Source organism: Zea mays, chromosome 7 (genome assembly GCF_902167145.1).
Source record: "Zea mays cultivar B73 chromosome 7, Zm-B73-REFERENCE-NAM-5.0, whole genome shotgun sequence".
In the NCBI taxonomy this organism is placed as follows: domain Eukaryota; kingdom Viridiplantae; phylum Streptophyta; class Magnoliopsida; order Poales; family Poaceae; genus Zea; species Zea mays.
Window position 1 is genome coordinate 46,245,552 of NC_050102.1, and position 14,404 is coordinate 46,259,955.

The 14,404-nt window shown below is 44.1% G+C and overlaps 1 protein-coding gene across 2 annotated transcripts in view; it reads left to right on the forward strand.

Moving 5' to 3' along the window:
• Nucleotides 1-7,512, forward strand: part of LOC103632317 (ABC transporter B family member 28) — a 38,079-nt gene extending 30,567 nt beyond the window's left edge. For both annotated transcript variants that reach the window (XM_008654140.4, XM_008654139.4), the window contains 8 exons: nucleotides 2,365-2,427; nucleotides 2,508-2,763; nucleotides 3,196-3,344; nucleotides 3,417-3,506; nucleotides 5,986-6,120; nucleotides 6,213-6,269; nucleotides 6,366-6,422; nucleotides 6,986-7,512. In XM_008654140.4, the coding sequence (XP_008652362.1) occupies nucleotides 2,365-2,427; nucleotides 2,508-2,763; nucleotides 3,196-3,344; nucleotides 3,417-3,506; nucleotides 5,986-6,120; nucleotides 6,213-6,269; nucleotides 6,366-6,422; nucleotides 6,986-7,222 (1,044 nt within the window). In that variant the 3' untranslated portion in view covers nucleotides 7,223-7,512. The remainder of the gene's footprint in view (nucleotides 1-2,364; nucleotides 2,428-2,507; nucleotides 2,764-3,195; nucleotides 3,345-3,416; nucleotides 3,507-5,985; nucleotides 6,121-6,212; nucleotides 6,270-6,365; nucleotides 6,423-6,985) is intronic.
• Nucleotides 7,513-14,404: the final 6,892 nt, after the last annotated feature.

Below are 14,404 nucleotides of genomic sequence, written 5' to 3' on the forward strand. Positions count from 1 at the left end.
TCACCTAGCGCCCCGGAGTAAACTACGACGAGACCTTCAGCCCCGCCGTCAAGTTCGCCATCGTTCGTGCCGTCCTCTCCCTCGCCCTCTCCCGAGACTGGGCGATCCATCAGCTCGACGTCAAGAATGCCTTTCTCCATGGCACTCTGACGGAGACTGTCTACTACAGCCAGCCCACCGGCTTCGTCGACACCGCTCACCCGGATCTGGTCTGTCGGCTGAACCACTCCCTCTACGGCCTCAACAGGCATCGCGAGCTTGGTACAGCCGCTTCGCCTCCTACTTTTCCTCCATCGGCTTCGTCGAGCCCAAGTCGGATACGTCACTCTTCATCTACCGACGTGGCGAGGACACCGTCTACCTCATCCTCTACATCGACGACATTGTGCTCACGACATCCACCGCCGATCTCCTACAGCGGACGATTATCGCCCTCAAACAGGAGTTTGCGATGAAGGACCTGGGTCCCCTCCATCACTTCCTCGGCATTACCGCTGAACGCCGGCCCTAGGGTCTCTTCCTGCACCAACGCTAGTATGCCATCGACATCCTGGAGCAGGCTGGCATGTCCGACTATAATCCCTGCTCCACGTCTGTCGACACTCAGGCAAAGCTCTATGAGGATTACGGGCCCCTAGTCGCCGACGCGACATCTTACCGGAGCTTGATCGACGCGCTCTAGTACCTCACCTTCTCCCGACCCAACATCGCATACGCTGTTCAGCAGGTGTGCCTACATATGCACACCCCACGGGAGCTCCATCTCACCGCTCTCAAGCGGATCCTGCGCTACCTCCGTGGCTCCCTTGACTACGACCTGCTCCTCCGACTATCCCCGACGTCGGAGCTATGGTCTACACCAACGCTGACTGGGCCGTATTAGACTGTGTGTGTGAGAGTGTGTGGGCCAGCACCACCGTTGGGCTGCCGGCCCATTAGGGTTAGGGTTGAGTCTCTCTATATATGTACCCCACTCTATGCAATAGATCAAGCACTATTCTATTCTACAGGTCGGCTGCCCCGATACGCGCCGGTCCACTTCTGGCTATGCCGTATTCTTGTGTGCCAACCTCATCTCCTGGACTGCCAAGCGTTAGCCCGTCGTCTCCCGCTCCAGCGCTGAGGCTGAGTACCGCACGGTGGCCAACGGCGTGGCAGTGGCCTCCTGGATGCGCCAGCTCCTCCACGAGCTCCACAGCCCCCTTCAGCGCGCCAACCTCGTCTACTGCGACAACGTCAGTGTCGTCTACCTCTCCACCAATCCAGTGTAGCATCAGCGCACGAAGCATGTGGAGATCGACCTGCACTTTGATCGCGAGCATGTCATTGCAAGTGACGTTCAGGTTCTCAGCTTCCCCACCACGCTGCAGTTCGCTGACATTTTTACCAAGGGGTTACCGACTAGTGTATTCCTAGGCTTTCGGTCCAGTCTCAACATATGTATAGGATAGAGTTGCGACTGCGGGGGGTGTTAAAATACCCGTTAGGGTTTGGAACTCTCCCTGTGTAATTACCCTCTCGCCCCCTCTGTAATGGGCCTGGCCCAACTCCAAGCCTATTAATATATCACCCCACCCTATTCTAGGGTTAGGGTTTCCAATACCCAGGTACAACGAGTTGGCCCAACATGATGTGGTGCCTGATGAAATTATGGAGCGACAACTAGTTAAAAAAGGGGGCCGGGCTGTTCCACAAGTTCTTATCTGTTGGAGCAACATTTGTCGTGACTCGGCTACTTGGGAAGACTTGTATGTGGTGCGCCAACATTTTCCTCAGTCCATTGCTTGGGGACAAGCAAATGCTCGAGAGGGGGCAGATGTCATGCCCGACAACCAGGGTGACAGCCAAGAGGAGCACTGATGAAGGGGAGACTGACAGAGTCAACGAGAGCCTCTGGACTCGAGGGCGTAAGGTGTGGTGTGCCGGTTGAGGAATACTGGCCAGGTGTGGGCGTCTTGGGTGAGTTGTAAGCCGTGGTGTCGAGAGGGGCTAAAAGCTGTAACAGAACTGGTGATCCGATTATCAAACAACAGAATGCACTACCACGAACCTCGACGTTGTCCCTCACGACGACGACGGCGATTTTCTAGCGCTCTCGTCCCAGTGATCACCATCGACGGCCACATGCATAACAAAAGGAAAAACAGATTTTATTTTGGGACGGAGGGAATATATAAGTGATTTGTTTGTCTTTTTTATGGAGCACAATCTGTACCTATGTCGGGACTGTATGCATGGAGAAACTTTGTTGTAATAGTTATAGTCATTTAGTACCTTATTTGTGTTTTGAATTTAATTTGATTCTGTCAAGCTTGGATTGACTGATCACTGAATAAAAAAGAATATGATGATTTATCATTTCAGGGCAAATTATCTGTTGGAACCATGGTATCTTTTATTGGTTACACCTTCACATTAACCTTTGCTGTAAGTAGTAATTTTTGAGAACCTTTTGTAGTTTCCTGTTATTTCATTGCATATTTAATTATGCTGATCATATATTTTAGGTTCAAGGAGCTGTTAATACCCTTGGTGATCTGCGTGGCACATTGGCTTCCGTAGAGAGAATAAATTCTATTCTTTCAGCGAAGGACATTGATGATTCACTTGCATATGGTTTAGCCAAAGAACTTGATGGCAAAGAGTTTGATGATTCCAATGGAGTGTATGAAAATGGATCTGTTAACAAACATTTCATGTCAGAGCTGAAATCATCCAGTAGCTGTAGTAATCTAGCCTGGTCTGGTGACATTCGTCTGAAAGGTCATATTATTATTACATCTGGTCTGGTGACATTTGTCTTTACATCTAGGGTGCCCTTATATCTAAGCTTATACTATATTTCACCTTTTGTATGCTTTATATATTATTACTATATAGCGTATTGTTCCTTAGCTTATGGGTCATGATTGAATATCCTCGTAACTTAAAATTGTGTCATTAGCTCATCTTTTCTAAAATATTGTTTCACCTTCTTTATCTAAAAACATACTTAAGATGAAATATGTTCACACATCAAATTTGTGAATAGTACTGGTAACTCACCAGTGTATCATTACCTCGATAGAACATTATTTCTTTTGATTGTTTTTGTAATGTCGATAGAACATGCAACATTCAACCTCTAATGCACTAACATAACATTCTTGGATGACTTCAGTTCTACTTGCTCATGTAGTCATGTGTTTCTGACAGAAGTCCATTTCTCTTATCCATTGAGATCTAATGTGGAGATTTTAAATGGCCTTGACCTTACAATTGAGTGTGGAAAAGTCACAGCACTTGTCGGGCCTAGTGGTGCTGGGAAAAGCACAGTGGTACAACTTCTAGCACGGTATTATGAGGTATTGTGTCCTACATATAGTGATACTAGTTTTTCATTGTAGCAATATTTTGAGTGTTTTCCATTTTTGCAGCCAACTCAAGGTTCCATCACTGTCGCAGGAGAAGACATCCGTGTATTTGACAAAAGGGAATGGTCTCGAGTAGTATCTCTAGTCAATCAGGTATATCATTGCAATTTCCACACCATGTATTTTGCTGCTATAACTATACTTATTTCAAGGATATAAATTTCATTTTTCACTTGCTATTATGCGATGGATATAGGGTTGAACATGTTAATCCATATCCGTAAGTAAAAGAATCTGAGTAACTAAAGCAATCAGACATTCAACAAATTGACATAATGTAGCTGCTACTCAAACCGGGTTGATTATGGCCTGATGTGCCCTTTTTTAGCTGACCTGATTGCCACACATAGAGCCCCTGGTTTCTAGAGCGCATGTGACTTCTTGCATTTTCTGTACACATTGGCACTGGCTTTTAGGTGGTTTTCAGGAAACAGATAGGTTCAGTTGCTCTTTGCTCAGTTTGAAATTTCCTAGAGTGAAGAGGCTCAATGCTTCAGCTGTAGTTCAGTCATGTTTGGGTTTAGTTTATTCCAGGAAAAAAATCCAATGTGTGACAAACCCTGACCCAAACTAGGGTTGGGAGTGCATATATATAAGGCCAGTAAATGGGCCAAGCCCATTACACTGAGGGAATACAGGTAGTTGCATAGGAACTAGCCACAAAACCGTAGCGGAACAACCCAAGCAGTCTCAACTCTATCCTGTACAGATGTTGAGACTGGATCGAAACTCGGCGAAGGCACTCGACGACAACCTCTTGGTGAAGATGTCGGTGAACTACAGCGTGGTGGGGACGCTGAGAACCCGAACGTCACCAGCGGCGACACGCTCGCGGACGAAGTGACGATCGATCTACAGGTGCTTCGTGCGCTGATGCTGCACGTGATTGGTGGAGAGGTAGACTGCGCTGACGTTGTCGTAGTAGACGAGGGTGGCGCGCTGACGGTCGCATGGATGGTGGTGATGGCGGCGACCAGCGCGGAAGAGACGGGCGGGGAGCTCGACGAGGACGCGACAATGTCGGCCCACGCAGGCTCCGTGAGGGGGGGGCGGGGAGCTACGAGTGTGCGTCTGCTGCTGCGGGGTGAGTTCTTGGAAGGAGGCCGTCGGGGAAGTCCCTACTGCTGCTCCAGGTGGCAGGGAGCAGGCTGCGCAGGGTCGTGACGGTGTGGGGGCGAGCAACTGAGCCATGGTCGCGCTCGCGGGGAGCCGACCCGCGTCTGGGACAGCGGCGGCGCAATGCTGGCCCACGCCTAGGACGACGGCGGCGGGGAAGTTGGCCATGGGGCTGGTGGTGACATCGCAGGGGGTGGCGCGGTGGCTGGGAGCGCGGCTGGTGCACCGGCGGATAGGCAGGGGCCGGTGTGAGGGGCTGGGCCGCCGGTAGGGGACAGGGCGCTGGCGGATGGGCAAGGGGAGAGGGTGGCCGACGACTAGGGTGGGGAGGGAGAAAAATTAACCTAGCTCTGTACCGTGTGGGAAACCCTTACCCAAACTAGGGTTAGGAGTGCATATATATAAGCCATGTAATTGGGCCAAGCCCATTACACTGAGGGTATACGGGTCATTACACATGGACTAGCCCCAGAACCGTACCGGGAGTCTAACAAAATAGAAGACACTCCTTATTCCGTTCAAGGAGATTCTGGCATGGAGCATCCCACATTCCCAAACCACATTGTCCGCACCCTCCTTGTTGTGGCCCCTGTTCATGAGTGGTCTATCTCTCAGTCTGATGTCATGAATGTCTTTCTTAATGGTGAGTTACGTGATGAGGTTTATATGTAGCCACCACCTGGGTATTATGTTTCTGAGGGCATGGCTTGTCATCTTCGTTGTTCCCTCTATGGTCTCAGGCAGGCTCTTTGGGCTTGGTTTCAACGTTTACCTTCTGTGGTCATTGTTACTGTTTTTTCTACCAGTGCTCATGATCCTGCTTTATTTGTGCACATGTCATATTGTGGTAGGACTCTTCTCTTCTATGTTGATGACATGATTATTACTAGGGATGATTCTAAGTATATTGCCTTGAAGGACATCTTAGTGAACGGTTTCTTATGTCTGTTCTTGGCCCTTTTCAATATTTTATTGGAAATATGGTTTCCTCTACTCCTGGCGGCTTCTATCTCTCTTAGGAGAAATACATTCAGAGGCTTCTTGATCGGGTATCTCTGACCGATCACGGCACCGTTGAGTCCTCTACCCCACCTTGCCCCCGCCCGGATGGCCGATGGCAGCCTAGGTCGAGCCCGCATGGGCCTTCACGGCGGCGGACACACTTGGTTTTGTCGCATCGAGCACCGATGGCTCGTGCCTTCCTCTGACGTCGCAAGTGTTTTCCTTCCTGCATCATCGGCGACTGTCCCCGTTGCGTCGACCTCGCCTCTCCCTGCACCAATCGTTGTATCTCCACTGTTTCAACCTACATTTATCATACAAATTAGTAGGCATAGTTGTGCCTCATTGGTCAGCCATGTTTCAAACATGTTTTAGTATGTAGAGCCGTAAAGGAAGTAGCTGTTTATTTTTAGTAGCTAGTGTTATGAGAAATTTATATTTTTCTTTCATGAAGGATCCGGTCCTATTCTCCGTGTCTGTTGGAGAAAATATTGCTTATGGTCTCCCAGATGATGTTGTCTCTAAGGATGAGATAATAAAAGCTGCTAAAGCTGCCAATGCTCATGAATTCATCATCTCTCTTCCACAGGTACGGAAATCTTTATTATTGGCTTTAGCTCACCATTGATTGGCAGTAATTATCTTCTAGTCATATGCTAATATCCTTGTTTGGTATTTTAGGGGTATGATACTCTTGTTGGAGAGCGAGGTAGTCTCCTAAGTGGGGGACAAAGGCAGGTAATCAGCTACATTCACAATTGAAGGAAGTTCATAATTATTCCATAGGGTTCATAATTCTGTTGTCAATGTACACTCTTATCTGTTGCCTTGCAGAGGATTGCAATTGCACGAGCCCTCTTGAAAAATGCTCCTATTCTAATACTTGATGAGGTATGATATTCTTACATTTCAACTAGCTTTGTTATTCTTTTCGTTTTCCAAACAATGTGTCATTGATTCAGGTAACTCAAAACTATGAACACATTGATCTAGGGAAAAAAGGACAAAAACATGAGTACATGCGTTGCCTTTTTAACCATTTGCAGGACTAGATGCATGTGCCGATACTCTATACTACAGACATGATACATAGACAAGCTTTCAATAGACAAATGTGGTGTAGATCAGCGTTAACCTTTTAAAAAAAGTTTCAAAATAACGAATCTATATTAAAGTGGCATATATCCATTCCAAAATCTAAAACGTTTTAGATTTTTGCTTAAGCCAAACTTTTCTAACCTTAACCAGTGAACTTATAGAAAAACATTTGACATGGTGGAGTAAATGCACTCTCAGGACATTCCATAGTGGATTTAATGAAACTGATCTGTGTAATTTATGTTAAAACTTTGTTAAAGTTAGAGAAGTTTAGCTGATAACAAAACTAAAACGACATATATTGCAGAATGTTCTCCTTCACCGCGAATATACCTACAAACTTATGTTATTTGCAGGCTACTAGTGCACTGGACGCGACAAGTGAGCGACTCGTGCAGGAAGCTCTCAATCACTTGATGAAGGGAAGGACTTCTCTGGTCATTGCTCACAGGTTGAGTACCGTACAGAATGCACATCGAATTGCTGTTTGTTCAGAGGGCAGGATAACTGAACTGGGGACACACCGAGAACTGGTTGCTAAGGGAGGCAGTTATGCATCACTTGTCGGGACACAGAGACTTGCTTTCGAGTAATCACACGTCAACTGCGAGGAACGGATCGACTGCAATGTAGGGGATTCTATATATTACTCTATTTTCCTTCAGGGCCCATCGGAACATAGGAATTCTCGTGGAAATCAGAATGAATTTCATGGGTAAAATATAGAAAACAGAAGATGAAAAAAAACCCACCTTCTGAATGTGGCCTTGGTTATAGGTTGTTTCTTATCCACAGAAGCAACACATGAATCAGAAAACACATGTATGTATCGAACTTTATAATATATTAACCTAAACAAAGGACAACAAACTTCTTATCCTCACTTGCATTCCTTATTTATTAGTTCTATGTTTGGTTGTAATGATGGGACAGCATGGGATGGAACGATCCCTTAGATAAGGCTATTTAGAGTGCGTTTGGTTGCAGTGATGGGACAAGACAAAATGAGATGACCCTTAGATAAGGTTGTTTGGTTCAGAGTCAGACGTTGGGACAAGACTGTCCTAGTATTGTTCCTAGTTGTCCCTCGAAATTAGAGGGACGAGAGGGGACGCCAGAAAACGTCCATGTCCTGACTATCCCTAGGTGTCTCGCAACCAAACACACCGTTAGTTTATGATCTGAGAATGGGACGTAACCATCCTAGTGTCATCTCTATCTGTCCGTTAGAATTAGATGGACGAGGAGGACACCAGAGGATGTGGTTGTCCCGGGCTGTCTCAACTATCTTGCAGTCAAATACACCAAGAGCTATAACAACAATAGTTTACAATATTCAACTATCTTTACTTGGTTGTGAGCACGAGGACTACCTTACCCGAAAGGGGCAACCGCGGTGTGAGGAGCTGTCAGTATGTCACACCCGGATTTAGGGGTCCAAACCCAGGCGCGATCCACGTGTGTTATGATCAAGTCTCACATATATGATGACTCATTGTACAAAAACGAATGTCACATCATTAATATATAACGGAGTTCTATATAAAATAGTTGAATAATTACAACATACGAAGATAATGATCCAGCAACCATAGTTGACTAGGAGACGACGGTCTAGACCACTCACGAACTCATCACAACATCCTCCATGCTCCTCATCCTTGACCTGGGGGATATGAGTACAGTAAGGGTGAGCTCACATACGTTCATCGCTCAACAAATTGCGGGTAATAATGTGCATGAGCTCACTGATGGGGGCTCATGTGAAGTGTAAGGCTTACCAAAGAAGATGATTAAAGATAAGCATTGCTTTTAAAGTTAGTCAAAATTTTATTAGCAGTTACTAAGTGTAAGTAGATACCAAACCAATTAAATAAGAGATCACAATTGATAATAACACCCACAATGCAACGCAAATAACAAATTAATTTTAATTCCATAATTTAGTCATGTGAGTGTCCGAGCCGCTCAAGATCGTGAGCACGACTGATATACCAGTTTTGCACTCTGCAGATGTTGCGCCCTTTACCCACAAGTAGTGTATTATGTCTAGACAGGGTTTGCAAGGTCCTTAGACACTTTCGAGGTGAATGGCTAGGGATCCACTACGAGGCATTTACAAAGTTCCACTAGCTTCAAAAAATCCACTACAATTTCTGAGAAGGGTAATATTGGGATCCCTCGTCCGAAAAGCCATCGCAGCATGATCGACCCAAGAACCTCCCTATACGTAGCTCCTGTACCGCTCTTGCCCCTTTTGGGTAAGGTAGTCCTCCACTAGCTTTTCTAATTAGTCAGCCAAGGGTGTCCCATACCACCCTTGTGGTAGCACTGTTTTCCCGGGTGGTTCTGCATGTTCCAATTAACATAATTATCTTATCATGAACAATAATTAAAACATCAACAACATTGGAACATGATCATAATACAACATTAATTTTCCAAAACCTAGTAGAGCAATAGCAAATCTACTCAATAGTTCTTTTGTTTGCAAGGTGTGGGATAAACAATGCTAGGGAAACCTATTGGGTCCCATCAAATTAACCTGAGCATGTCACAGTGATTAACATGAACATTATTAGGTAAAGAAAAGTGATCAAGGGCACAACTTGCCTTAGACTCGAGATTCCCTGGTACCAAGTTGGTCTTCAGATTCTCGTAACCTCACCGCTATTCATAGCAATACAAACAAACATGGTATTGGCAAAATTAACATCACATCAATCATGAGAACACATTGAATAATAACGATCTACGCATCATAACGAGATCGCAGGTTTGAGAACCACTAAATTCGGAGTAACGAGTATAAAGTTATGATTTTCTGAAGGTTTAAGTGTCTACTATAAAACAAATTAGGTACAAGATTTTAACCATAAGTTTTATAGTAATACAAGGTTACTAGATGATAAATAATAATAATATGAGACTGATGCAACTGGAATGAATAAAAACTGAGTTAAAATGGATTATTTATGATTTAAACAAGTTTCTAGAAATATTTTCCTACTAGAAAACATTTAAATATTAATTAATTCCTGGTATCCTATGGACTGTGGACACAAAAACCAGAGAGCTTGGAGTTTAATTCATAAATTCTAGGACCTCTGTGCAATGATCTTATCAACGTTCTGAACTACGGGTAAGTTCAGCAAAAGTCTAGGGGCTCTTTTAGAAAACCGTCCCGTCGAAAGGGTATCAGTGAATCGGGACTATTGTATTGAATCCGATGGCCCTGATACAATGGTTGAACAGGTATATGGAGATCGAATCTCCCCTGTTCAGACAGAACCGGACGATGTAGATTTAGTTGGATGAAGAGGCTATACCCGATCTAATCTAATCCACACACTCCAGATCGGACGGCTGAAGGACCTTCTTCCTCCCCTTCGATATTACCCAATGGCGACGGCATGCACCAGCGGCGGGTGATCCTTCGACGACCCACCATTCAACCCTCCCGAGCCCAATCATTCGCGCGGACTAGTGCAGAACGTGGTGGAGGTATATGTAAAGCCCAAAATTGGTAATAATAATAAATAAATAAATAAATAAATAAAGTCATCACAATAAGTGCCCTTGATAAATGATTGAACTTTAGAATTCACTCTTTATAAAGTAGATGCTCATGATAGAATAATATTAGCTAAATCATAACCTAATGAAGATTAGATATTGGAAAATGTTTTCTATCAAAACAAAGGGTTATGAACATTAGAATATACCTTTAATTTGACTACACACCCAAAAAATATTCTATTGGAATAAATATGGTGTGTATCTCATGTTGAAAGTATTACCTAAAATAAAATAATAATACTAAATAAAGTAACTAAATAGATTAATATAATTATTACACATTATGTTGGTGTTCCATTTGTGCATTAGACTTGAATTTAGAACAGATTTGGATTCAAATTCAAAATGGAAAAGAAAACAGAAAAGAAGAAAAAAAAAGAAAAAGAAAGGTGACAGACTTGGCTGGGCCGGAATTCTATCCCGCGGCCTAGTAATTCCCTGCCTCGGCCCCTCTCCCGCACAACCCAGTCGTGTACACACTGACCTGTGGGGTCCTCATGTCGGTCACTCGGACTCTCGGCCGCGCGTGTTCACCTCGCGCTGACTAGGCGAGCCCTCGCGTCAGCCCCACACCCACATCTCAAGTTTCACCCCCTCACCGTCACATCCGTGTGGGCCCATGGCGTCGGACTCTCCTTCCCTCCCCCGGACCATGCGTCGACCACAACAGACCGTCGCGGAATCCGGTATTCAATCTTAACAACCTCGTGAAACTTTCGTTCTTGGCCTCGGGCTTATATAAATGGGGACCCCGCACCTATCCGTGGCCTCCTCGGGTGAAATCATCGACAGGTGCGCCACCAATTGCTTGTCGTAGTTCATCGCCGTCGCGGAATCCGCCATGCGCCGTGGCCAACCAACCCTTCGCCATAGAAACCCTTGGTAAGCACTCCAACCAGTTTGGCTCATTGTTCTACACGAATTAGACCCATCCACGCTCGGGTTGCCCCATCGGGGCGCCAGATTTACCGACTCCGGATGTTCTCCGTCGTGTCTCACGGGCGGCGCCGCCGTGCTCTGCTAACGGGCTGGGGAAGGAAGGTGAACCGTTGGATCGTGTGATGGCGGTGCAGATTAGATCTCAATAGACTATGGGATAACATGAATCTAGGTCGTCCAATTTGGAATGGAGGAATAAGATTAGATCGCTCTTCATAATATCTCGGCCATTCGAACTCGATCTGATGTCCGTTGTCGCATACCAGTTCAGCCTAATACGCGAATAATCTGGAGCGTCCCGAGTAGATCGGACAGTTGATCTACTTCCATAGAGCTTGACTGTGGCAGTTTTGCTTATGAACCCCCCGGGAAAATACAAACTAACCCGCGCTCATGTTCCATTCAGGAATCATCACAGAAAGGCACATTCCTTTGTAAAAACAACCCTGAGCTTCTCAGAAATTGTGGTCGCAACCCAATAGGTGGATAAAAGGGGATAAAATAATTCAGAAAATGTTTTCTAGTATATAAATAATTCTAGAAACTTGTTTAATGCATAATTAATTCATCTTAATTCCTTTTTGATCCATTCTAGTTGCATTAATCTCATATTAATATTTTTATCACCTAGTAACTTTATCCTGTTATGAAACCTAGGATAAAATTTTGCACTTAATTTCTTTTGTACCCAACATTTAAATCTTCAGAAAATCATAACTCTTTAACTGTAACTCCGAATTTAGTGATTCTCGAAGCTACAATCTTGTTACGGCATGTAGAATAATATTATGTAGTTTGTGCTTATGTTTGGTGTGATGTTAATTTTGTCTATGCCATGTTTGTTGTATTGCTACGAATAGCAGTGAGGTCACAAGAATCTGAAGATCATCCTAGTACCTAGAATCTCGAGTCACAGGCAAGTTGTGCCCTTGATCACTCCTATTTACCTAATAATATTTGATGTTAATCACTGTGACATGCTTAGGTTAATTTTGATGGGACCCAATAGGTTTCCCTAGCATTGTTTATCCGCCACCTTGCAAACAGATAAATTATTGGGTAGATTTGTTATTGCTCTACCTGGTTTTGGGAAACTAACGTTTTATTATGATCATGTTCCAATTATGTTGATGTTTAATTATTGTTCATGATAAGATCATATTGTTAATTAGAACATGGAGAACCAACCGGGAAAATAGTGCTACCACAAGGGTGGTATGGGACGCCCTTGGCTGACTAATTAGAAAAGCTAGTGGAGGACTACCTTACCCAAAAGGGGCAAGGGCAGTAGGGGAGTTGCATATAGGGAGGTTCTCGGGTCGATCACGTTGCGATAACTTTCGAATGAGGGATTCCTATATTGCTCTTCCTAGAAACTGTAGCAGGTTTTCTAAAGCTAGTGAAACTTTGTAAAGGCCTCGTAGTGGTACCCTGTCTCGCTTCCTTGGTAGAGGTGTATGGGGTCTGATCAACTCCGTGGCAAATGGGTAACACGACTTGTGGGTAAAGATGTGCAACCTCTGCAAAGTGTAAAACTGGTATATCAGTCGTGCTCACGGTCATGAGCGGCTCAGACCCTCACATGATTAACTTATGGAATTAAACTTAATTTGTCATATCCATTGCATTGTGGGTGTTGTTATCGATTTTGATCTTTTACTTATTTGGGTTGGTATCTACTTACACTTAGTAACTGCTAATAAAATTTTGACCAACTTTAAAAGCAACCTCTTTGGTATTCCTTACAATTCACATGGGCTCCCACCTTTGGTGAGTTCATGCACATTATTCCTCACAACTTGTTGAGCAATGAACTTATGTGAGCTCACCCTTGCTTTACTCACACCCCCAGGTTAAGAATAGGTACCCCAGGATGAGGAACATGAAGGATGGCACGATGTGTTCGTGAGAGGTCTAAGTCGTCGTCTCCTAGTCAACTTTGGGTTTCTGGATCGTTGACTTCATATGATGTAATTATTTAACTATTTTATACAGAACTCTGTTATATATTAATGTTGTGACATTCGTTTCTATACCATTAGTCATCATATGTGTAAGACTTGGTCCCAGCACACTTGATGATTGGTGTTGGTCACTTGTTCTCAAATGCTATAAATAAAAAACAAGGCAACACAATTGTTAATGGTTAAAGACCTTCGTCCTTCGAAGCATTATTTCCTATCGGATATAATGATCTTCAGACGAAGGTCATGATGGACATATCTTCATCATTTCAACATATTAACGTGAATGCAAATAAGAAAACAAAGATACAAAAGAGATAATAATTGTTATGTATCAATGATCCATTTATTCTTATATTCCATAAACATGAATAAACATCAACAATATTCATATTACATTGGTACCTTCAGCTTGACAAAGGGTGAGAGAACGAGGGTGACGCGAGAGTGATTACAATCCAGCGTGAACAGTACGATGTTACTGTTAATCTATTTATAGGCACATGACACAACCCGGATAAAAGTACATTTATGTCCCTCGTAACTATATATAATATTAGCTAGAATTATTAAGGACTGTATGGTCTTTATCCTTCTTCAGTCGTTATCATACTTGAGCTTTGTCAACATGTCCAGCCGAAGTCCTTTGGTTTCTAGCTCCGTCGCCCACTCTTTACTTCCCTTTGTTCTATCACGAGAGAAGTTTTCCATTCCAAAGCCAAAGCTTCCTATAACTATTCATAATTATGCTAAAAACATATGGTTAGTCACATGTTTGAGGACCTTCAGAAGAGGAAGGCCCCAACAGTAGCCCCTCGCAGTATTAATTTGTTTCCTTGTAACAAATTTAGACTGCGACACGAACGAAGGCCTTTAGCCGAAGGTCCGAAAATACACCTTCCCTTCGCTAGAATAGCGAACGACACTGACATGTCGGACCCACCAAATCGTGGGGCGGTAGGCATATAAATAGGAGCTCGTATTGAAAGCATTTCTTGTTCTCATTTCAGTTGCTTACGTTGTACTCGCTATTTTAAACTTTCTTGCTTTGTCGAGTTTTGATCGGATTTTAAGCTTCGGTATTTCAACAAGGTTTGATTTAATGGTTGACGAAAAGAAGACTGTCGACCCGGCGATGTCCGAGTTTTACGAAGCCATGGAAAGAACAAATGCAGAGAAGATTGCGCATGAGACACTAGCTGGGATATCTGAGGGTTCCAGTGACAGTGAAGACTTTGATGCAGAAAGTGAGAATGAGGGTGCCGAAGATCGACCTTGGAGACCAAGCCATGT